Consider the following 21,425-nt stretch of genomic DNA (forward strand, 5'->3'; position numbering starts at 1 on the left):
ATGCCCTGGCCTGTACCTCTAAAAAAAAGCTGAATAGAAGTAGTAAGGGGTAGATCTTACCTGTCTTTTTTCTTAATCATGGTGGGAAAACAGAGATTTTTAACATTAAATATAATATTGCTATGGATTTTTTGTAGATGACTGTTATCAGATTGAGGAAGTTCTCTTCATATGAGAGCTTTTATCATGTCAAATGCTTTTGTGTTTGTGTGGGAAGTGGAGTACTAGGAAATGGACTCAGAATCTTGCATATACTAGGCAAGCACTCTATTTGTGAGCTACATTCCCTTAGGGAGACAGGATCTTCCTAAATTGTACAGTTTGAGTAGCTTCAAACTTGCAATTCTCCTCCCTCGGCCTCCTGAGTAGCTGGGATCACAGGCATGCACCACCATACCCAGTCTGTCAAATATTTTTTTCTGTAATATTGAAATGAGTGTGCATTTTTTTGTTTGTTTATTCTATTAACAGTATATTACACTGATTGATTTTTGTGTTATGTAATGTTTCTAAACAGGGATGAATTCCAGTTGGTCAAGGTGCATAATTCTTTTTACAAAATGCTGCATTTGGCTTGCTAGTATTTTATTAAAGATTTCTGGAACTATATCTAAAGGGATAATGATTAATAGATTTGCTTTCTTTCCTTTTTTTCCCCTTTTGTGGTGGGGATAAAACCCAGAGCCTCATGTGTGTTAGACAAGGGTTCTATCACTGAGCTATACCCTCAGCCCCAGTGGTTTTATTTGTGTGTGTGTGTGTGTGTGTGTGTGTTTTGTCTGGTTTGGGTAACATTAGCCTCACAGAGTGAGTTTGTAAGTATTAACTTCATTCATAATTTTTTTGTAAGAGTTTATGAAGGATTAATTCTTCAAATGTTTGGTAGAACTCGATGTGGTTGCACACACCTGTAATCCCATACACTTGGGAAGCGGAGGTGGAGGATTACAAGTTCAAGACCAGCCTCAGCAATTTAGTGGTTAGGAATTTAGTGAGATGCTGTTTCAAAATAAAAAATAAAAAGGACTAAGGATATGGCTTAGTGGTTAAGCACCACTAAGTTCAATCCCTAGTACTAATAAATAAATAAATAATGTTTGGTAGAATTACCAGTGAAGTCAGCTGAATTCAAGGCCTCACACATGATAATTCCCAGCTCATTTTATTTTTTATTTTGAGACAGGGTCTCACTAAGTTGCACAAGCTGGCCTTGAACTTGTGATCTTCTTGCCTCAGCCTCCCAAGTAGCTGGAATTATAGGCATGTACCACTACACCAAGCTAATTTTTCTAATTTTTAAAAAAATATATACTAGGACTGGGGATGTGGCTCAAGCGGTAGTGCGCTCGCCTGGCATGCGTGCGACCCAGGTTCGATCCTCAGCGCCACATACCAACAAAGATGTTGTGTCGCCGAGAACTAAAAAATAAATATTAAAAATTCTCTCTCTCTCTCTCTCTCTCCTCTCTCACTCTCTCTTTAAAAAAAAATACATACTAACCAATATTAATCATATAAATTAACAGGTTTCACAATGACATTTTCTTTCTTTCTTTTTGTGGTACTGGAGATAAAACCCAGAGGTGTTTTACCACTGAGCTATACCCCCAGCCCTTTTTATTTTGAGACAGGGTCTCAATAAGTTGCTGAGACTGTCCTCAAACTTGTGATCCTACTGTCTTAGCCTCCTGAGTTGCTGGATACATAGGCATGCACCACCAGACCTGGCTCACTGTGATGTTTTTCATACATGCACATATTGTGTTTTAATAGTGCCCACCCTTCCTGGCACCCTCTCCTCCATTATTTCTCAATCCAGACAGAAGAATTTGTGTATTTCATCTAGGTTATCTAATTTGTTGTTCATAGTATTCTCTTATAATCCTTTTTAGCCGGGAGTGGTGGTGCTCACCTCTAATCCCAGTGACTCAGGAGGCTCAGGCAGGAGGACTGAAGGTTCAAAGCTAGCCTCAGCAATTTAGTGAGGCTGTAAGCAACCTAGTGAGACCCTGTCTCAAAATAAAGAAATAAAAAGGGTTGGGGATGTGGCTCAGTGGGTTAAGTGCCCTTGGGTTCAATCCCTGGTACCAAAAAAAAAAAAAATCCTTTTTATTTTTGTAGTAGTAGTGATGTCCCCTGTTTTATTACTGATTTTAATTATTTGAGCCATCTCTCTTTTTTTTCTTGGCCAGTCTATCCAAAGATGTGTCAATTTTGTTGATATTTTCAAAGAACTACCTTGTGATTTTATTGACTTTCTCTATTGTTTTTCCATTCTCTACTTCATTTATTTCTATGTTACATTATTCTATTTATCCTGCTTGTGTGTGTTTAGTTTGTTCTGTTTCTAGTTTCTTAAGGTAGAAGATTAGGTTACTGATTTATGGTCTTTTTAAAAAAACACATAAGTAGGGGCTGGGGTTGTGGCTCAGCAGTAGAGCGCTCACTTAGCGCATTCTAGGACCTGGGTTCGATCCTCAGCACCATATAAAAGTAAAAAAAAATAAAGGTATTGTGTCCAACTGCAACTAAAAAACAAAACAAAACTCATAATTTTATAGTCATAAATTTCCTTGTAAGCAGTATTTTAGTTGTATCCCATAGTTTTGGTATATTGTATTTTCATTTTCATTCATCTTAAAGCATTTTCTAGGGGCTGGGTGTGTAGCTCAGTGGTACAACATGCCTAGCATGCTCAAGACCTTGGGTTCAATCCCTAGTACCACACCCCCCAAAAAAGGGATTTTTTAATCTGCCATGACATAATTGTTTTGGGGGACTTTGTGGTTTAATTTCCACTGGTTGTAAGTATACCAAATTTCCTTTTGTTATCAATTTCGAAGCATAAACACTGTATGATTTCTTTCTTTCTTTTTTCCTTTTTTTTTTTTTTTTTTTGCACCAGGAATTGACCCAGGGGCACTCAGCCACCGATCCTCCTGCCTCTGTCTCCTGAGCAACCGGGATTACAGGTGTGCATCGCACCACCATGAAATCATGGCTTATGATTTCAATCTTTTAACATTTATCGAGATTTGTTTTGACCTAAGATATGGTTCATTCCGAAGAATAATCCCATGTATCCTTGAAAAGAATGTATATTCTCTGGTCGTTAGATAAAATGTTCTAATAGATATCTGTAATGTCTAGCTGGTTTCCTCTGCCTCTCTTAAAGCCATAGCAGGGCAGACAGCTCACATTATACCCGATATTCAATATTCCTCTTCTACCCAGTCTTTCCTATGAGGTCAAGAAGCTATTGTGCTTTAAAAATAGAAGTAATAATGTCAATACTTACACAGCACATCCTTTGTGCCAGGCATTCTTCTAAGCACTTTACATACAATCATTCATTTCATCTCACCACATGCTTACCTTTGTACCCCAAGCAGTTGTTCCTCAGTATAAGTGGAGCTCCCTTCACCCTGTCGATTCTGATTCCACTCATTCTCGCACTTCTTTTCCTTCTGTGCCTTCATGCAGTTACAACAACCACAGGGGTCATGACTCTCAGGAGGTTTGTCTTCTGGGTATTTGTTTCTTCTAACTGCATCAATATAAGCTGCAAAGTAATAGCTTCTCAATAAGGCCTCTGCCTGACTTTGCAAATCAACTTTGCTATATGCCTTAACTCTCTTAGAGGTTGCTTGGAGACAAGAGAAGGAAGGTATTAGGAAGAGGCAAAGGACATTATGCCGACTTTTTTTTTTTTTTTTTTTTTTTTTGCAGGGGAGTGGTCCTAGGGAGTGAACCTAGGGCCTCAGCACGCTAGGCAAATGCTTTATTATCAGCTACATACCCAACATGCTGACTTTTGAGTATCTATACAAAGCTGAATAAACATCTTTCCTGGAAAACTATTACAGAAAATATGAGAAAGAAGCTGAGAAAAACTTAGAAATGCTAGAAATATGAAGCACAGCCTATATTCCCAGCAACTTGGGAGTCTGCAGGAGGATCACAAGTTCCAGGCTAGTCTCTGCAACTTAGTGAGACCCTGCCTTAAAATAAAAAGGGCAGGGCTGGGGCTGTGGCTCAGGGGTAGCACATTTGCCTGGCATGTGTGAGGCACTGGGTACGATTCTCAGAACCACATATGAATAAATAAAATAAAGGTCTATCAACAACTAAAAAGTAAATAAATAAATAGGGCTGTGGATGTAGGCCAGTAATAAAGTGCCCCTGGATTCAATCCCCAGTACTATGAAGGGAAAAAGAGGAACAAAGAAAAGAAACATGAAGTATAGAAAGTCTACCATACTTAACAATGGTCAATCATCAAATAAAGTCAGAAAAGGGGGCATCTACTCAAAATCCTGCTTCTAGTGCAATACAGGGGGAAATTCATTTCTCTCTGCTCCATGGTCAGAAGCAACATTGCTCAGAAAATGAAACTTCTTATTACTCCTAAGATTTAAAGTAGAGAGAAATTCAATTATTTTAAACTAACAATTATATATACCAAGAAACTTGGCTAGATAGTTCAGGGGGGAATGTAGGAGTAAGACCTACTCCTAACCACAAAGAGGTTAGTTTAATAGGAGAGGATTCAATAAATCATAACATCAGCAGAATGTAAAGAGAGTTTCATGAATTCAAAGAGAGCAGAGCCTCATAGTCTTGTCTGGAGAATCCGGGAAAGGCTTTAAAAACATCATTTCCTGCTTAACATCCTTCAGTGACTACCCATTGCTCCCTGACACTCCTCCTATAAGTGGGCCTAACTCCAATGAATCCTTCATACCATCATTTGTAACATTTACTTCAAGAAGCCTCCCTTGACACTCAGGGCTGTGCTGGGCCTTATCAGTGTGCTTCAAACCCCCAATCTTGCTATGTTAGCCCAAGGCTTACTGGGCTTGTTTTGTAATTAGTAGATAACCCTTCAAACTCTCTCATTGAGCCTACAGTTCTGTTGGCTCAGAGGCCCAGGTCTGTCAAATCCCCATTATAGGTTCAACACAGTAAGTGATGGATCAATACTTTTTGCTTGGCTATAGGATGGAAAATAGCAGCCTATAGGTCCTGATTCATATTGCAGGGGCAAGATCAAACCAGGACTGAGGGTCGTGCGGCCCAGTTTGATGGGGTAATAGATAAGGTTAAGATAGCAAGCTGCAGGAGACCGCAGCAGCAGCACCCGGGGGACCCTCCAGTTACCCTGGTGAAGGAGGGGCAGGATGGCAGCGGGGGCCCTGGGCGGGGCACGGGGCAGGGCGGGGCTGGGGGCCGGAGGCAACAAATCGTCACCGGTGACTCTAAGTTCCCGCCGGGGCCCTAGCTCCGGCCAGAGTTCCCGTTCCGGGATTCTGGCCTGTATCCTGGGCGGTCCTCCACCCTTTTCCGAATGCTGCTTAAGCTTAGCATCTTCTTACAGGCCTCCATCCTTCACCTCGAGCTCAGGATCTCAACCTTTATGCTCTTTCAGGAGCCCCATCCCTGATTTCTCCGGAATGCCACTTTATCCCACCCTCAAGCCAGGACCTGGTACCTTCGGTCCAGCGCTCCCCGCTGCCCAGAGTGGCCGCCATATCCGTTCCCTGTCAGCAGATGCTTGGAGCCTCCTGGGCGCCCGAGGCTGAAAGAGAAGGGGGGCACGGAGCGCGGGGCACGCTGGTCATTGTAGTTGTCTGTATGGGCTACAGGGGGCACTGGACTACAATTCCCGGCAGGCCTCACGAGAAAGGTCTGCGGAGGTGCAGAGTGACCAAGGGGCTCGACCCAGAGAATAGCACGGGTGCGGCTAAACGACCACTGCGCAGCTACCGACACTTCCTCACCTGTAGAGAGCGAGTAGCGGCTTCTGCCCTGCCTCTACCTCAGTGCATCCAAGGAGGCGCAACTGAACGTCCTGCCTGCGAAGAGCTTCGCAATCTATAGGGTAGAGGGTGTCAATTTGACTCTACTCTTCAGGATGTCCTTTTTAAAATACACCAATTCCTGTTCAGTGTGAAGTCTATGTTGGGCCCCAGAGATTTAGAGATGGTTTGTGGGGTGCACACTCCAGTTCTGGGGAGCTTAAGAGCCACGAAATTAGAATTAGAAAAATGAAGTAGTTGTAGATGGACAGCATACCTTTATTTTATTTGTTTATTTTTACATGGTGCTAATGATCGAACCCAGTGCTCGAGACTTTTCTCCCACGCAGGCGTTTCTTTGGCCGGTTCCTTTTCTGAAGTACCAAATCTGGTGCTGAGGATCGAACCCAGGGCCTCACACGTAATCCCAGCTATTGCAGAGGCTAAAGCAGGAGGATTGCAAGTTCAAGGCCGGCTTCAATTTAGTGAGGCCCTAAGCAATTTAGCAAGACCCTTGTCTCAAAAAATAAAAAAAGGCTGGGGATGTGGCTCAGCGTTTAAGCGCCCATGTGTTCAATCCCTGGTACCAAAAAACATAAACAACACAACAACAACAAAGATAAACGAATAAAATTTTTAAAAAGGGCTGGAATGTGACTCAGTGGTAAAGCAAGTGGGTTCAATCCCCAGTAGAGAGAGAGAGAGAGAGCGCTAGATAGAGAGGCGCTAGGGTTGTGGCTCAGCAGTAGAGCACTCGCCTAGCACATGCAAGGCCCTGGGTTGGATCCTCAGCACCACATAAAAATAAATAAATAAAACAAAGGTATTGTGTCCAACTACAACTAAAAAATAAATATGAGAGAGAGAGAGAGAGAGAGAGAGAGAGAGAGAGAGAGAGAGAGAGAAGGAAAGAAAGAAAGAAAAAAAGAAAAAGGTCTGGATGGCTCTACTGGCTACAGTATCCTCATTCACTGACTCATGCATGCAGGAAGATGTGGGTGGGTTGGAATGTCCAAAGATCAGATCTAGGAAATGGCAAAACTGTCATCTCAAAAACAAACAAAAATACACCTGAAAAAAAACTGGAATTCATTCAGAGCTTCACCCAAGAAGACTAAATCAATTATGATAGCAGCAGCTACTTAGGCTTTTGGGGGAGTGGGGTAGGTGTGGTGATGATGGATAACCCTGGACAGGAACTGGAAGAGGAAAAGTCCCAAATGGCATGCAATTTCAGCAATTCCCTGCAACAAATCATTGTGCGGCCCTGGCCAACTCCCTTCTTCTCCTTTGGCCTCAGTTTTCTTACCTGTAAGATGATTTCCACCTTATAGAATTTTTTGGATGGGAATTATATTGGGGTTTGAACCCAAGTCCTCACATACATCTCACCTATGAGGTTAGATTAGATTAGATTGGTGGTTTTAATTTTATCTATCTATCTATCTATCTATTTTTATTTTGCAGTGCAGGAGATTGAACCTAGGGCCTTGCAGTACTGGACAAGTGCTCTACCACTGAGCTACATCCCCAACCCTGTCTCTGGGATCTTATATAGAGAGTGGGAAGGGGAAGGAAGGCACATCAGGTAAGGCTCTAGCATCTTACCTTTATTTGCTTCTTCAATCAAAGTAGCTCTACTTTTTTCTGGCTTACATTTTGTGGTCTACTAAAGGAAAAAAAAACCCCACTATTTGAAAACTACCAAACTAATTGACCACTAAATGCTTGTGTCATTTGTAGCATCAATTACAAAACAAGTCCTTAAGATAATGCTCTGCAGTGCCCCCAATCCCAATAAGCACTGATATTGGATCATTTTCATTTGACTGAGCAGGGAGAATTAGCATAGTTGTTGAGAGATCTGAATAAGATTGTTATAGAATATAATAAGAGTGTTTGTATTTAGTATCTTATATTGCATGTAGTATGTGTTTAATACATTGTAGCCAACCATTATGAACTAGCTTGGTGAAAGAGAAACGTTTGTGTGTGTTTGTGTGTGGTTCTGGGGGTTGAATCCAGGACCTCATATATGATAGTAGATGCTCTACCACTGAACTACTTCCCCAGCCCTTTTTTTTTGGGGGGGGGGTAGGGGATACTGGGGATTGAAGCAGGAGCACTTGACCACTGAGCCTCATCCTCAGCTCTATTTTATATTTTTTATTTAGAGACAGGGTTTCACTGAGTTGCTTAGTGCTTCACTTTTGTTGAGGCTGGCTTTGAACTCACAATAGTCCTACCTCAGCATCTAGAGCCTCTGGGATTACAAGTGTGAGCCAAGCCCTAGCCCCCTTTTAAATTTTATTTTGAGATAGGGCTTCACTAAGTTGTCCAGGCTGGCCTCAAACTTATGATCCTCATGCCTCAGCCTCCTGAGTAGCTGGGATTACAGGTGTGTGTGCCACTGTGCCCAGCAAGAAATCATTTTTTTGTGTGTGTTTTGTTATAGCAAATTAACAGTAGGGATGTAGGGTTGGGGTTGTGGCTCAGTGGTACAGTGCTCACCTAACACAGGTGAGGTACTGGATTTTGTCCTCAATGCCACCTAAAAATAAATAAATAAAGTCATTGTGTCCATCTACAACTAAAGAAGAATATTTTTAAAAATGTAGGAGTGTATACTGGGCATATCTATACTGGAGTATGTCATAAGGTCTTGGTTATGACTAACTGGACTCCTGATATGTGGTAAAATTACTACAAGTAGGAAAGAGCATAACACTACCAAGAATGGCGGGAAAGCTGCTTTTCCCTTCACCCTAACCCCTGAACCAGCAGCCAAAGCCAGTGATTATCCCATATTTCAGAAAGAGCAGAAGATGACAAAAATATGAGAAGAAACGTCCATCACAATTAGATTGTTATACTCTTGAGTGGCAAGGGAGGCACCCAAACCATAAGATGAGTCAAAGGCTCTATGCTGGGACCCTGGGCCTATGACCAGCTTATATATTCCAGGCAGCAGTGTGATTACAGAAATTTAGATCCTGAAGGAGCTACTTGTGATCTGTGGCTCAGGAACCTAATCAGTAACATCCAGCAGGTGGTTGTATATAAGGAAGTTTTTTTTTGGTTCTGGGAGGGTAGACAGCCTGCTCGAGAAGATGGCCAGCTGAGATGGACTGCAACTTGGAGCCAGAATCACATGATTAAAGTCTACAGGTACTCAGAGATGTCTCAATATCATGAAGTCATGGGTATCTGGCTGAGAGGGGGAGTGCAGGATTGAGAAGGGGTACCATGAATAAAGAAACTAGTTAGGAGCAGAATCCAGGTACTGGAAAGGCTGGGTATAGTGGTACACACCTGTAATTCCAGGTACTGGGAAAGCTGAGGCAGGAGGATTGCAAGTTTTGGCTGTTCTGGCAACTTAGTGAGACCCTGTCTCAAAATAAAAAGTCCTGGGAATATAGCTCAGTGGTAGAGCACTTTCCTAGCATGTGCAAAGCCCTGGGTTTAACCCCTAGTAATAAAATAAAAAGGAGGATATCCACAAACCCAGGAAAGACTGGTAAAAAGAGTCATAAATATTTTCCGACAGATTCACATAGAATTTTTTAGGAATAACTTGATTTTGGGAAATTGTGTGCCAAAGTTAGGCCAAGGAGGCCTGCAGCCAGGTTTTCCCATTTTCTACACTTACTTTAAAAAAATACTTGTTGAATTGTAGTGAATTTTTCCTGTTGATCCAGAGGTTTTCGATGTGCTCTGTAAGACTGAGTTCTGCCCCATCCAGGCCTGAAAGAAAGATACTGGGAAAACAGTCCTCCCATCCATGGGGCCTGTGTGCATGAGCTGGTGTATTGGTTGCCCTCCCATAGGATTGGGGAATAAATGAGAGGACACTTTACATAAGTCTCCCCACCCCACCACTTGCTCCTGCTTTAGGACCATGTAGTCCTATATCAGAAAAGGGAGGAAGTCATTTGTAAATGGCCACCATCCTGTTGTCTAGACAACAAGGAGGAGATGTGGTCTTAGGGAAGCTGCAAGGGCAGCAGAAGGCTACACTCGGATTTCCTGTCAGAGGTGGGGTCTTGTATTTGCATAAATAAAAGTATCCTCCCAAAAAAACCCCTCTAACATAGTTTGCTCAAGAGAAGAATTCAGCATTGAGTTCATCCTCAACCCCTTCCCAAAGTATAAAGTTTACTTAGCAGCAGGAAAATCAACATGGCTAATGTGGTACTGCAATTTCAGCAGTAGGGTAAGAGACTTTTAAACCCAAAGATATTAATTTAATACCAGTTCACCCCTTCTCCCATACAAATAAATACCTTATGACTAACAGCTCATATTTGCAGGACATTGTCCAGAGTCAGGAGAAATCTGTGGCCTTATAATGGAGACGCTGACTGAATTATCTAGAGTGAGACCCACACACTTGACCAATTAGTTCAGTATGCTAAGCATTTGAATAAGTGCCCTAAACAGAATCCAAGACTTTTTTATACATTGTTATGTCACCTGGAGGGTTCTATCCCAGTGATAGATTTTTGTATTGGAACTGACTAGTAAGTCATGTGCCTTTTGCAGTGTGGTATAAATCAAATGTATGTGAATTATTTTTTTAAAAATGCTGTAGTATTGCTACATAGGTTGGATCCTCTAGGAAATGACTGAAATGCTGAGATTTGCCTACTGAGGGTTTATTGGTGATGCTTCTGAAAACTACAGTTGTGAAGAGTAAGAGGAGCAGGATTGAGCAGGGGGGAAAATTGAGGCAAGGGGTCCAGGTTTTCATCCCTTCCCTCACCCCCACCAGCCAGCCATCAAGCAGCCAAAAACTCTCTGCGGCCAGCACACTGCTGCAATTGGGGAACAAATATCTTAGTCCTGAAGTGGGACCTGGGTGGTACTGCTTTAGATTGTCTGCTACAATTGCTGATGAGTACTTTACTTCCCAAGTATCTCCACTTGTTATTTCATTTTACCTACCCAGTAGCTTGTGAGGAGAGAAGGAATTCCTAAGAATGTTAAAGACTTGCCAGTGACACCTAGGTCGTGTCTCTGGCTCCCACCAGAGTAAACTCTGCTCAACAGATTCATTTCATTCATTCATTCATTTTTTTAATTTATTTTTATTTTTTTTTTTAGATCTAGAGTTCACAGAACTGTGGGATATAAAACAAAAGAAGTTAGTGAAAGCCAAGTAGTCCAGCCACCTCACTTTATTATTTATTTTTGGTGCTAATGATTGAACTTACAGCCTTGTACATGCAAAGCAGATGCTGTACCACTGAGCTACACACCTTTAGTCCCCAACAAGCTCTCTTTAGTATCTCCCTCCACCCTCCCTCAACCTCCAGAGCCACTGAGACAATAGGTGTGTGCCACCGTGCCTAGCCCACTTTAATAGTTTTTTGGAGGGGTTTTGGGCACTAGGGATTGAATCCAGTGGCACCTTACTGAGCTACACCCCCTGTCCTTTTTATTTTTTATTTTGACACAGGGTCTTGCTAAATTGATGAGGGCATATATGAATTGCTGAGGCTGACTTTGAACTTGCAATCCTTCTGCCTCAGCATCCTGAGTTCCTGGGATTATAGGCATGTACCACCATGCCTAGTATTTTTTTTTAATTGGGAAAATTGAGATATCTGGTCCCAAAGACCACTTTATTTGACAATCATGAAAATGATTCAAGGGATCATCAAAAAAACATGAGAGATGAAATCACAAAGCAAGTGTAACTAACCCTTGAGTCTTATCTGTTGTGTGTATCCAGAGCTCTGATTTCTTAATCTGTAAAATGGAGAGAACAATAACTATCTTACCAACTCAGTGAGTTATGATGATGATCAATAGCAGAGTTCTGCAAACTCTCAAACAACATTATGAGCTGGAATACCAAGAGGAACCCCATAAGTGTAGAACATGCACATATCAATAGGTATAGACATGTCAAAATGCAATCATGCCTAGTATTTTATAGTTTAACTGAGACAAATAAAACAAAACTTTTTGTTCTAGACATTCTGTCTTACACCACTTTATGAAGTCAAAGCCAGAAGAAAATAGCATACTGTTCCTGCAGGTGAGTAAGCTCCATTCTCCCTGTGTCCTAAACTGCCGATTAGCAGTAGATTAGATACACACAGATGACTTCTCTTGATTCATTTCCAAACCAATGACATGGTAGACATGACTATTACTAAGAAAACAGATATTTCCTTTCTTTTTAATGACTTCACAGTATGTCTGCAATCCTTTATTATGTTTCTAGGACACAAACACAATGTCAGTCAAAGGTCAAATGTGTGGGTTTTTGGACCTTAAAGACCTATCCTTGAAGTAAATCTTCCCAGTGCTCATCTCATGCTCAGAACCAAAATGAAGTGTATCCATGCTGGCAGAAGACACTTGAATTTCATTCAGCTTTCACTCCTGGAGTTTCTTAGTCAAAATGGATTGTGCTTCCCTTGTTTTTATTCTACAGATTTAAAACTTTGTATTGCCTGGGCTGAGAATGTGGCTCAGTGGTAAGGTGATTGTTCAATCCCTAGCACTTCAAAAAACAACCTTTTTTATTGGTGATGATTGGTCTCTGTTTACAGTCCCTTGTGTCTCATTTCTGTTGAGTAGGTCAGTCAGTTACCTCAACCTCACTTAATAAAATAGGTGAACAGAGGCAGACTGAATAAAAAGTTCCTCTCCCACATTTCTCAGAGAGCTTCCCACAGAAGCAGAAAGAGGTATGCATGCTTGGCCTAGCAAAGAAAGCTGGAAAGCTTCTGGAATGTTAAAAAATGTACAAGGGAGCCAGGCATGGTGGTGCACACTTGTAATCCCAGCAACTCAGGAGGCTGATACAGGAGGATTACAAGTTCAAGGCCAGCCAGGGCAATTTAGGGAGATCCTGTCTCAAAACACAAAAAGGACTGGGGATGTAGCTCAGTGATAAAGTGCTTGAAAGTATGAGGTCCTGTATTTGTACCACACACACAAAGAGGAAGAAATGTGCATAGAAACGTAGACCTTAAAATAAATTGGACTGCAGACTAGAAAATAATTTTAATGCAAGTATAAAGGATCAATCCACTGCGGTATTTTTCCTTCTTCTTGCTTTATAGGCTGCTCCTTCGTATGACTCTAGAAAGAAGAGGACCAGGCCATATTTCTGTCTGTATGGGAAGCAGTCTCTCATGCTGGAAGCTTGCTGCCAGATCTGGAGGAGTGCCAGTGTCCTTTGGATCCAGGAGCAGACACAAAACAATAAAATAATTTATATATGGTTTATTGCCTCTATCAATTTCATCACTTCCTCCTTATAGTCATGGAACAGCTGCATCATCCTTGGACCCATGGGGACCAAAGTCACTTTTAAAGAACCTGCAAAATGAATACATAATGAGGAAGGGTGAACTTCTTAGGAAGGGGAGGGTAGGGGAAAGGGCAGAAGAACATGGGTCTTTGGAAGTATTTCCTTGCTGACCAAGAACCAGAGCCTGAAAATAGGAGCAGGAGGAGGGAAATATGAATTTGGAGAAGGAAGGAAATAGATAAATGTACCTTCTCTGCTGAGGGGCAGCCTTTGCTGTTATTCATGTTGATATTCTTCATGGAGATGAGGGTGATGCTTTCTTTTTCTCCATTGGCTGTGGAGCAGCTGGGACAGGAAGGAAGTTTGTGTTACAGAAAGAAGCTGGAAGGGCAATGAGAGGCAAGGAACCCAGCAGGGGCGGGGGTGTGCGCTTCAAAAACATCTATATTTAGGGGGTGCACCATAGTGAACCAAGAGTGAGCTTTGAGGGGCTGGTATTGTGGCTCAGTGGTAGAGTGCTTGCCTAGCATGCTCGGGGCCCTGGGTTCAATCCTCAGCACCACGTAAAACTAAATGAATGGAATAAAGGTATTGTGTCCAACTACAACGAAAAAAATAAATAAATATTTTTTTTAAAAAAGAGTGAGCTTTGAAGCTTCAAAGACTTGCATTTACTACCCATTACTGATTTGATCTTGATCAAGTTACAACTTCCCTACAGCCTCAATTTTTAAATTTTATTTTTTATATTTGGTATTGGAGATTGGACCCAGGGCACTCTACCACTGAGATACACCCCAGCTACACCCCCAGCCCTTTTTATTTTTTAAATTTGAGACAGGGTCTTGCTAAATTGCTGCCTCAACCTCCCAAGTAGCTCAGATTATAGGAATGTGCCACCACAGCTGACCCCCTCAGTTTTTTAATTATATAAAATGAAGTTATATTTACCTTGGAGAATTGTTGAAAGGATTTGAGCTCATATTGCACATTACATACTATTAAGAGTGGCCCAGTCAATATGAGGTTCCTAAACTTAGAGGAGAGGTCTTATCTTAGAATCTGCATTCCTATAATTATCATTAAGGGCTTAGCCCTGGAGCTGAAGAGTTCCTTGGGGGATGGGCGGGCATGGCATTTGCTCGGAATCCCAGCAGGTTAGGAGGATGAGACAGGAGTATCACAGGTTCAAAGCCAGCCTTAGCAATTTAGCGAGGCCCTAAGAAACTTAGGGAGACCCTGTCTCAAAATAAAACATAAAACAGACTGGGGACGGGGCTCAGTGGTTAAGCACTGGGTTCAATTCCTGGTATCAAAAAAGAAGAGTTCCCATCCATCTCGTGTCACTTGGTTGTTTCTTTTCAGGTCTGCCACTGGCCTTCCTACACCTACTCCCGGCCTCAGTAAAGGCGACAGGATTATGGTGTGTGTGTGTCAGCGGTGTGTGATGTGTGATTTGTATGGTGAGTGTGTATGGGGTGTATATATATGTGTGAGGTGTACGTGATGCGTGGTGTGTGGCGTGTGATGTGGTGTGTGTGTGTGTGTGTGCACGCATGTGTGTGTGAGGCAGGAAGTGTTTTCCTTTTGGAGTAGAGAAAAAGGGGGTCAGATAGAAGATGCCTCCCTTGAACTTCTGACAGTCTTACCTTTCAGATAGTCCTGAACTCCCTGGTTTCTGGGGATCTGTAAAAATGCAAGGACATACATTAGGGTCACATGCTATAATTCAGAAGTTCAGCCTTCCCCTCAAAGCCCACCCAAGGGGATCTTTCCAACTCATCCATGGGGCTTATAGGCTTGTGCCATTCCTTCCCTCAGCCTGAACTGGGTGTCCACCTTGGCCTTGGGCTCCAGGTCCCCCAGCACAGGGGAAAGACATATACCTTCTGACTCCTTGTTCTTCCGACACTTAAACCTTAGACTGACCACAGCGACTAGGATGATCACCACAACCACCAAGATGACAATGAAGCTGATCACACCTGAACAGGGAAAAGAATGGGGTTAAGGAAAGATGATGAAAGGGGACAAGAGGGGGCAACAAGAGTCCAGAATACCCTTCCTGGCTAAGTACTATATAGACAGGCTTGGGGAACAAAGTGAATTTCACTTCTCTGCTGAACAAATGAGCTATCAGCCTGCTGTCCCTGGCTGGAGTGGGCTTTACAGCCTAGCTCCCTCCTGTCATAAGAACATGGAGTCCAGCACAGCCAAAAAGAGCTCGCTAGAGGGCCAATGGAACCTTTCTTCCATCAGTGCCTTGCTCATTAGCCAATCCCTCCTGGAACAAATGGGTAAGATTTGAATTTGTGTGCTCAGACCCAGATCCTACCCCCACATCCTAATCTTCCCTTCCTTTCTCACCAAAGGCAGCCACAGTGAGCACGGTCGCTAATGTGGGGCTAGGCAGGATGGTCAAGTCTTCCATCATACTTGAGTCCATGGTGACTGAATTAGAAGTATCATTTTGAGATGTTTCTGAAACAGAGTGGGTTTGATGTATCAGTGAAGGGTGCTGACACAGCTACCAAAGACAGCTAGCTTCTCTCCTGCTCCCCATATACAAGGCTACAGAGTCACACCCTACAAGACTTCTTTGTCGCTCTGGCCAGATCTCATGGGGATAGAGGTTGGAAATGTAGACTGTGAAGATGTGGGCTCATCTGAACAGCACTGCTAGTTGCTCACGTTACTGGTTTCAGAGGATTCCAGAAGGTTCAGGATGTTTCCCACTACTCTTTGGAGCCCACAGGAAAAGGATTTATGCTTTAGAGCTAGGAAGCCAGATCAGGCTAGGTAGAGTTGTTCTGTGTTTTGCCAAGGATTGGAAATGATTCAACAAATTGGGTTGTCAGTTAAGGAGACAGTACAGGTGTTGGGCCCTCTTAAAAAGTGGCATGTCACTCCACTCCTCCCCTGTTCAACTAATTGTATCTCAGGCCAGACTGCTGTTCCATTTCCTTATCTCTCCTCACCCCCCTCCCAAATAAGTCTGGAGAGTAAACTATCCAAGAGCCACGGGACAGCTTGAGAGAAAGGGCCACAAGACATCTCCAACCCCCCTCTTTGCCATGCAGGACATACCTCCCTTTGCGCTGCTGCCGCCTCCGCCACTGCTGCTACTGCTGTGTGGAGCTCCAGTGCCTGTGCGGGAAACAGGTGGCCACAATAGAGGGTGTCCACCCTCCCCAGCCTTGTCTGAGAAGCATAGCCTTTCTCGACCTTTTCTGCCCTCCAGCCCCTTCTTCTCTTCATCTATGTCTTTCTTGGTCCCAGGTCCAGTCTCATTTTGCCTTCTCTGTGGCCAGGCCTAACTTCCTGTCTCAACTCCTCTCCAGATCTCTTTCATTATTTCCAAACTAAGGTGCAACTGATGCGGCTCCTAGCCTCAAGACCCCCATACCTGTGCCTCCCAAGGAGGGGAAGAAGGACCCCATCCAGATGTAACGCAGGGTTCTTCACCCCCTGCCCCTCCCATCCTGGGTACTCACTAAGTTCCACTGTGTGCTTTTGTGCCTGGGCCTGAGTCAGGTTCTTAAAGGAGTGCCCATCTGTGTCGCTTGATCTCCCTGTTACAGGGTTCCTGGATCCCAGGGGGCTTTGTGGGGTCTTCTGTGAAGTTGCTGTGCATTAGGAAACACAAATGGCCTGCTCAGGGCCTCAGGCAGCCCATGCACAGAGAGGGCTTGTTAGTCCAAAATCCTCCTCTTCTTTACTGCTTACAACTCCGGAAGCGGCCATTCTCTGGTTCACCTCTGGGCCTTTACCCTTGATGTTCATTCTGCCTGGCACATACCCCATCATCCTCCACCTCACCACCTTCACCTATTCATAACTCCTTCTTGGGTCAGTTTTGGAGGCCAATGCCTCTGGGAATCATACCTGGCCCCCCAAGTCTGAAGGCTGATATTTGTCTGGCCTCTACAGCATTTTTTACTCTTGCCCATGAACTTTCCCCCTGCTTTATAAAAATTGCTAGTGTGAGGCTTTGTAGGCTTGTCCCTTCCCCCACTGGTCTATAGTCTCCTGTAGAGAAGATGCAGTGTCTGGGTCCTCCCCAGTTCTTCCCTGGATGGCATTTGTGGTATCAAAGGCCGAGTACCTGGGATACTGGAGCTGAAAAGAAGCCTTGGGCTGCCAAACTCGGAGGAAGATATTTCTCCTGCAAGGATGGAGGCAGATGGAGAGTTGGGGGTTAGGCAAGTTTGGTGACACCCCAATCCCTTGCCCATCCAAGAACTCTGGAGCTTTAAACAGGTTTGAATGGCTGGGGGAAGGGGATGGGAAGAGGGAAGGCCCCCAGGCAAGCACACTCACTCACCTGTATTGGGAGAAGTTGGCTCCGTGACCAGACTTAAACTGCTAAAGGGTCCTGAAACAGATCATTTTAGGTTGAAGGGTCTGCTACCTCCTAGCTCTCTGTGCCCTTTTCTTCTTCTCTATATTTGGCATTTTCTGGTCTTTCTTCCTACCCGTCCTCCACCCCCTTCATTTCTCCCCTCTTTCAAGACATGTTAGGCTGGGCCAAGTGAAAAATATCCCTCTGTGAGCTCAGCCTTAGATGAGCCACTGAGAACTGTGGCCCCAGCCCCAGAGCCCTGGGGTCAGTGCTAAACTGGCCTAGCGCTCCTCTCACCTTTCCGAAGCTTCTAGGCCCAGATGCTAGAATAGGACCCACAAGTTGGATCCTACCCTGAGCAGTCTGGATTTTCATGGACTGGAAGGAAGGCACACATGGCAGAGGGCTAAAGGATAGGTCTCCAGCTCATGGTGTTGGCTTCCATTAGAAATGGGACTCAATTGCTTCATTACCACCATCTCATGGTCCAGAGTCCCAGAGTCCTTTCCTGGCTCTTGACTAATCTATGGGTACAGTACCAACCTCACACAAGATCAGGGGAAGGATTTTTTGGTTTTGTTTTTTGTGGTACTGGGGATTGAACCCAATCTCATGCATGCTAGGAAAGCACTCTACCCAGCCCAGAGGAAGGTTACTTTAAACTAATGGCATGTTCAAAGAGAGAGAGTCAGTAGCCTGGCATGACTGGACAAGGACCCAGGATTCCAGGTCTCTAGGCTAATGTGCACCCTATACTACTGCTCAGGTCATTCATTTTCCTCTGTGAAGATTGTTCTCCCAAGGGGAGGAGATGGGAAGGTGAATGAATGAAATGGGTAGGAAGAAAGACCAGAAAATGCCAGATATAGAGAAGAAGAGAAGGGCACAGAGATATAATGCTTATATTAGGGTCTCTCTCTCTCTCTCTCTCTCTCTCTCTCTCTCTCTCTCTCTCTCTTTCTCTCCCCTCTTCCCAGCCAGTGGTAGGGGCCTGCACAGGAAGCAGGTTCTGAGGTGTGTACAGGAGGCAAAGAAGCTCTATAAGGAGCTACCTACCAGTTTACTTTCACAGGCAGAGGCTTCTTTGGAAATGGTCATTATTGACCAAACCCAGAGAGGAGTCAGTTACTAGGAGTCTCGGGTCAGAAGCCCTCATTAGCCATTTAGTACATTTATGTGTGTGTCTGTGGGTTTTTATTACAGATGTGTGTGTGCTTATGGTCCCCTATCTGTATCCTGCTGTGGATGTGGGCCCTCAAGGGTCAGTTGGGTTTGCTCACTTTCCACAATGAAATCATTCTTGAAACCTGTGAACAATGTGAAAGGAAAACAACGTGGGGAAGTGGAGCCGCCCAGCTGGGTTCCCGTCCCTTTACTCAGCCTGGGCCGAAGGTCCCTGCCTGGCCCTTCTGCTCCCGTGGCCTATCATCATCAGGGAAGCATGGAGCCCAAACCTGGGTGGATGGAGGCGGCTGGGTGCCAGGAGCCCACCCCCGCCTGTGGCAGCCTGCTGGTTTGTTTATTTTTCTTAAGCCACTGCCTTCCTCCATGGGGCTATCACTTAGAGAGTGTGGAATTAATTGTTTCCAAGCCCAAGCTTGCCCAAACCCTAGGCCATGTTTTATCAGGGCACAATCTGACAACCCCATTCCTTTGTGGGTGAAGGATAGAGAGAGGAGTTAAAACTTATAGAAACCCCAGGCTAGAAAGAAGCCTTTCTAGCTGGGGATAACTTGGGGAAGACTTTCAACCCATAGCGCACCTTAACACTATCAGTTACTGATCCAGCGTATCTTACATATCATCGAAGTGCTGCAAGAAGTGGTCACAGTGCACCAACTTCAGCATTTACCTAGAAAGAAACCTGACTAGCATCTTGGAAGGAATTCCAAAGTCACAAGCTTCAAGTCTCATTTGCCTGCCCTCTCTTTGACTCCTGTCCCCTTCTGCTCCCTCAACTTGTCACCTGTAAAGATTCACCTGCAAAGATTCACTTGCAAGTAAGGGAGGAGCTAGAGTCAGGTTTTTTTCAGCAGGCCAGGTACCTCTGACCACTTGGCATGTAGACACCCAAAGAACTGTGGCCAAGGGAATTTCTGATTTTCCTGGTCTCCATTCCCTAACCCCTCCCTGCTTCATTTCCTCCCAATCTACCACTTCCCTATCCCTCTGTTTTCCTCAGAGCTGCATGTTTAGTAGGTAAAATCATGGATTTTACAGTCTGACAAGCTTGGGTTCAAATCCTGCCTTTGTCACTCACTCACTGTCTGACATCGGACTCAGTTTTCTTTAAAATGCAATTTTTATGAGGGGATAGGAGTGTGGCTCAGTGGTGGGGCTCATTTGCTTAGCATGGGCAAAGTCCTGGATTCAATCCCCAGGGCCAAAATTAACTAATTAATAAATAAACACACAAAAAAACCATGAGATGTTAGTATCGTATAAGTTGTTGCAAGGAAAAGAAAACACATGTTCAACACTTAACACGGTGCCTGACAGTACATGCTCAATCAATGCTAGACATTTTAATTTTTGCCCCACTTTCTCAAATCCTCTGAGTTACAAGTCGTCCCTGACTCTGTAGCCACAGTCAAGTCTCTTTGTGGGCATGAATATGCTCAAAAGGATTCCTCGGTTTACCAAAATGAAGGAGACAGCAAATGCCCAGAGCTCTGAGGATGAGAGGTTTAGGGAACCCAAGGAGGCTAGTCACTTAGGTAGAGTGTATATAAAGCCTGGGTATGTGCCTGGGACAGGGCAGTGGGTCAGAAAACTGGGAGAAGTTTAGGCCCTTGAAAATGCCTCATGAGTCTCCCCCTGCAGTTTCTGTTACAGCCTCCCCTTCAGCCCCAGATCAAATCTCTGACTCTGTCCTCTCTCTGTGGGCAGAGAGGCCTGGTTAGAGTTTTATTCCCAGCCAGTGGCTTTCAGAAAAATGTCGGCTATCTCTAGGAGGCAGAATATTCTGGTACTCAGGCCCTCTCATCCTACCACCAATCAGGGCAGTCACCTCTCTCTATCGAAGTGCTCTTGCACTCTCTCTTTCTGCTGCTTTGAACACAACCTCCTAAATCTTCCATAGAGAACTTGGGAGGTGTGTGTGTGGGGGGGAATGGATTGACCAAAGGGAAGTTGCTGCCCTGTGAGTCAGAGTGTCCTGGACTTCTCACGGTTACCAGCAACTGCTCCCTAATTAGAGCTCCTTCATGAGCTGGCAAGAGACCTGTCTGAGAGGCGTTGCTTCTGAGAGGTCCCCTCTGAAAGTCATCCCATCTAGCCCCCTGGGTGAGAATGTTATACACAACTGCTTTGGTAAATAGTTCTTTGTGTCTAACCTTAGGCCTTCTTGCTGTGATTTGAGCTTTTCCCAGGTTCTTACTTCTCACCAGCAAGGATAAAAAAAAAAAAAAAAAAAAAAAAGAAGGAGAAGGAGAAGGAGAAGAAAGAAAAGAAGAAAAGAGAAAGGTGATCTGTAAAGGCCCGGACACAATTTTGTACTCCAACAATCTACAGGGTGACCACAGCACCCAGACCCAAGAAAAAGGTTGGATGGAACAGCTGCAGGCTTCTTCTTGCCTGTCTGTGTACCTTCTGGAAGGAGCTTTCCAGCCTCAAGCTCAAGCCAAGCCAGTTGCCTCTCACATTTCAGGGGGCCTACCTCTATGAGGGACCCAGTTCTCCCTGAAAATTTTTCCACAAATGGATTTAATAGTATCTCTGTTTTGTCCCTGCCTGGTAATGCCTACCCCACCCCCCAGTCGGACTGATCCCCATTGTGGAAAGGGTCTGGAATTTCCCTCCCTCAGGCAGATCCCTGGATGCAGAGCATGTGTGGCGTGTGTCCCAGGGGAGGGATGAGTGGGAATTACTAAGGGAAAGTGGCAAGTGCTCCTTACCTTGGAGGAAGAGCAAGCCCAGGATCGCCCAGCACAGCTGCCTGGCTCCGATGGTCCCCATGTCAGCTGGGTAGGTGGCCAGCAGGCAGCTGCTCTGTGGAGACTCTATCCATAGTGGA

The 21,425-nt window shown here is 44.3% G+C and overlaps 2 protein-coding genes across 4 annotated transcripts in view; both read right to left on the minus strand.

The window, feature by feature from the left end:
- The window catches only part of Dnajc18 (DnaJ heat shock protein family (Hsp40) member C18), a 28,517-nt gene extending 22,948 nt beyond the window's left edge, over window positions 1–5,569 (minus strand). For both annotated transcript variants that reach the window (XM_026401277.2, XM_026401278.2), the window contains exons 1-2: window positions 5,492–5,569; window positions 3,376–3,562 (exon numbers count right to left, since the gene is read on the minus strand). In XM_026401277.2, the coding sequence (XP_026257062.2) occupies window positions 3,376–3,562; window positions 5,492–5,531 (227 nt within the window). In that variant the 5' untranslated portion in view covers window positions 5,532–5,569. The remainder of the gene's footprint in view (window positions 1–3,375; window positions 3,563–5,491) is intronic.
- A 5,513-nt stretch (window positions 5,570–11,082) lies between these two features.
- Ecscr (endothelial cell surface expressed chemotaxis and apoptosis regulator) lies at window positions 11,083–21,425 on the minus strand. Of its 2 annotated transcripts, XM_026401228.2 has the most exons (10): window positions 21,307–21,425; window positions 17,393–17,443; window positions 17,174–17,233; window positions 16,563–16,694; window positions 16,156–16,215; window positions 15,436–15,549; window positions 14,955–15,053; window positions 14,718–14,754; window positions 13,317–13,413; window positions 11,086–13,136 (listed from the first exon to the last, which is right to left on the minus strand). In XM_026401228.2, the coding sequence occupies exons 1-10, from the start codon at window positions 21,365–21,367 to the stop codon at window positions 13,128–13,130; spliced, it is 720 nt and encodes a 239-aa protein (XP_026257013.1). In that variant the 5' UTR covers window positions 21,368–21,425; the 3' UTR covers window positions 11,086–13,127. The 2 variants fall into 2 exon arrangements, with proteins under 2 accessions (XP_026257015.1, XP_026257013.1); XM_026401230.2 differs by lacking the exon at window positions 16,563–16,694 and having other exon boundaries at window positions 11,083–13,136.

Source organism: Urocitellus parryii, chromosome 1 (genome assembly GCF_045843805.1).
Source record: "Urocitellus parryii isolate mUroPar1 chromosome 1, mUroPar1.hap1, whole genome shotgun sequence".
Lineage (NCBI taxonomy): Eukaryota > Metazoa > Chordata > Mammalia > Rodentia > Sciuridae > Urocitellus > Urocitellus parryii.

Bases quoted from the DNA above. Each gene is read 5' to 3' on its own strand.
- Ecscr (XM_026401228.2), bottom strand. From the start codon at position 21,367: ATGGGGACCATCGGAGCCAGGCAGCTGTGCTGGGCGATCCTGGGCTTG. The intron at 17,234-17,392 runs GTGAGTGAGTGT...CCATCCTTGCAG, and splicing joins GCCAACTTCTCCCAATACAG to GAGAAATATCTTCCTCCGAG. The intron at 16,216-16,562 runs GTGAGTACCCAG...TTTCCCGCACAG, and splicing joins AAAGCACACAGTGGAACTTA to GCACTGGAGCTCCACACAGC.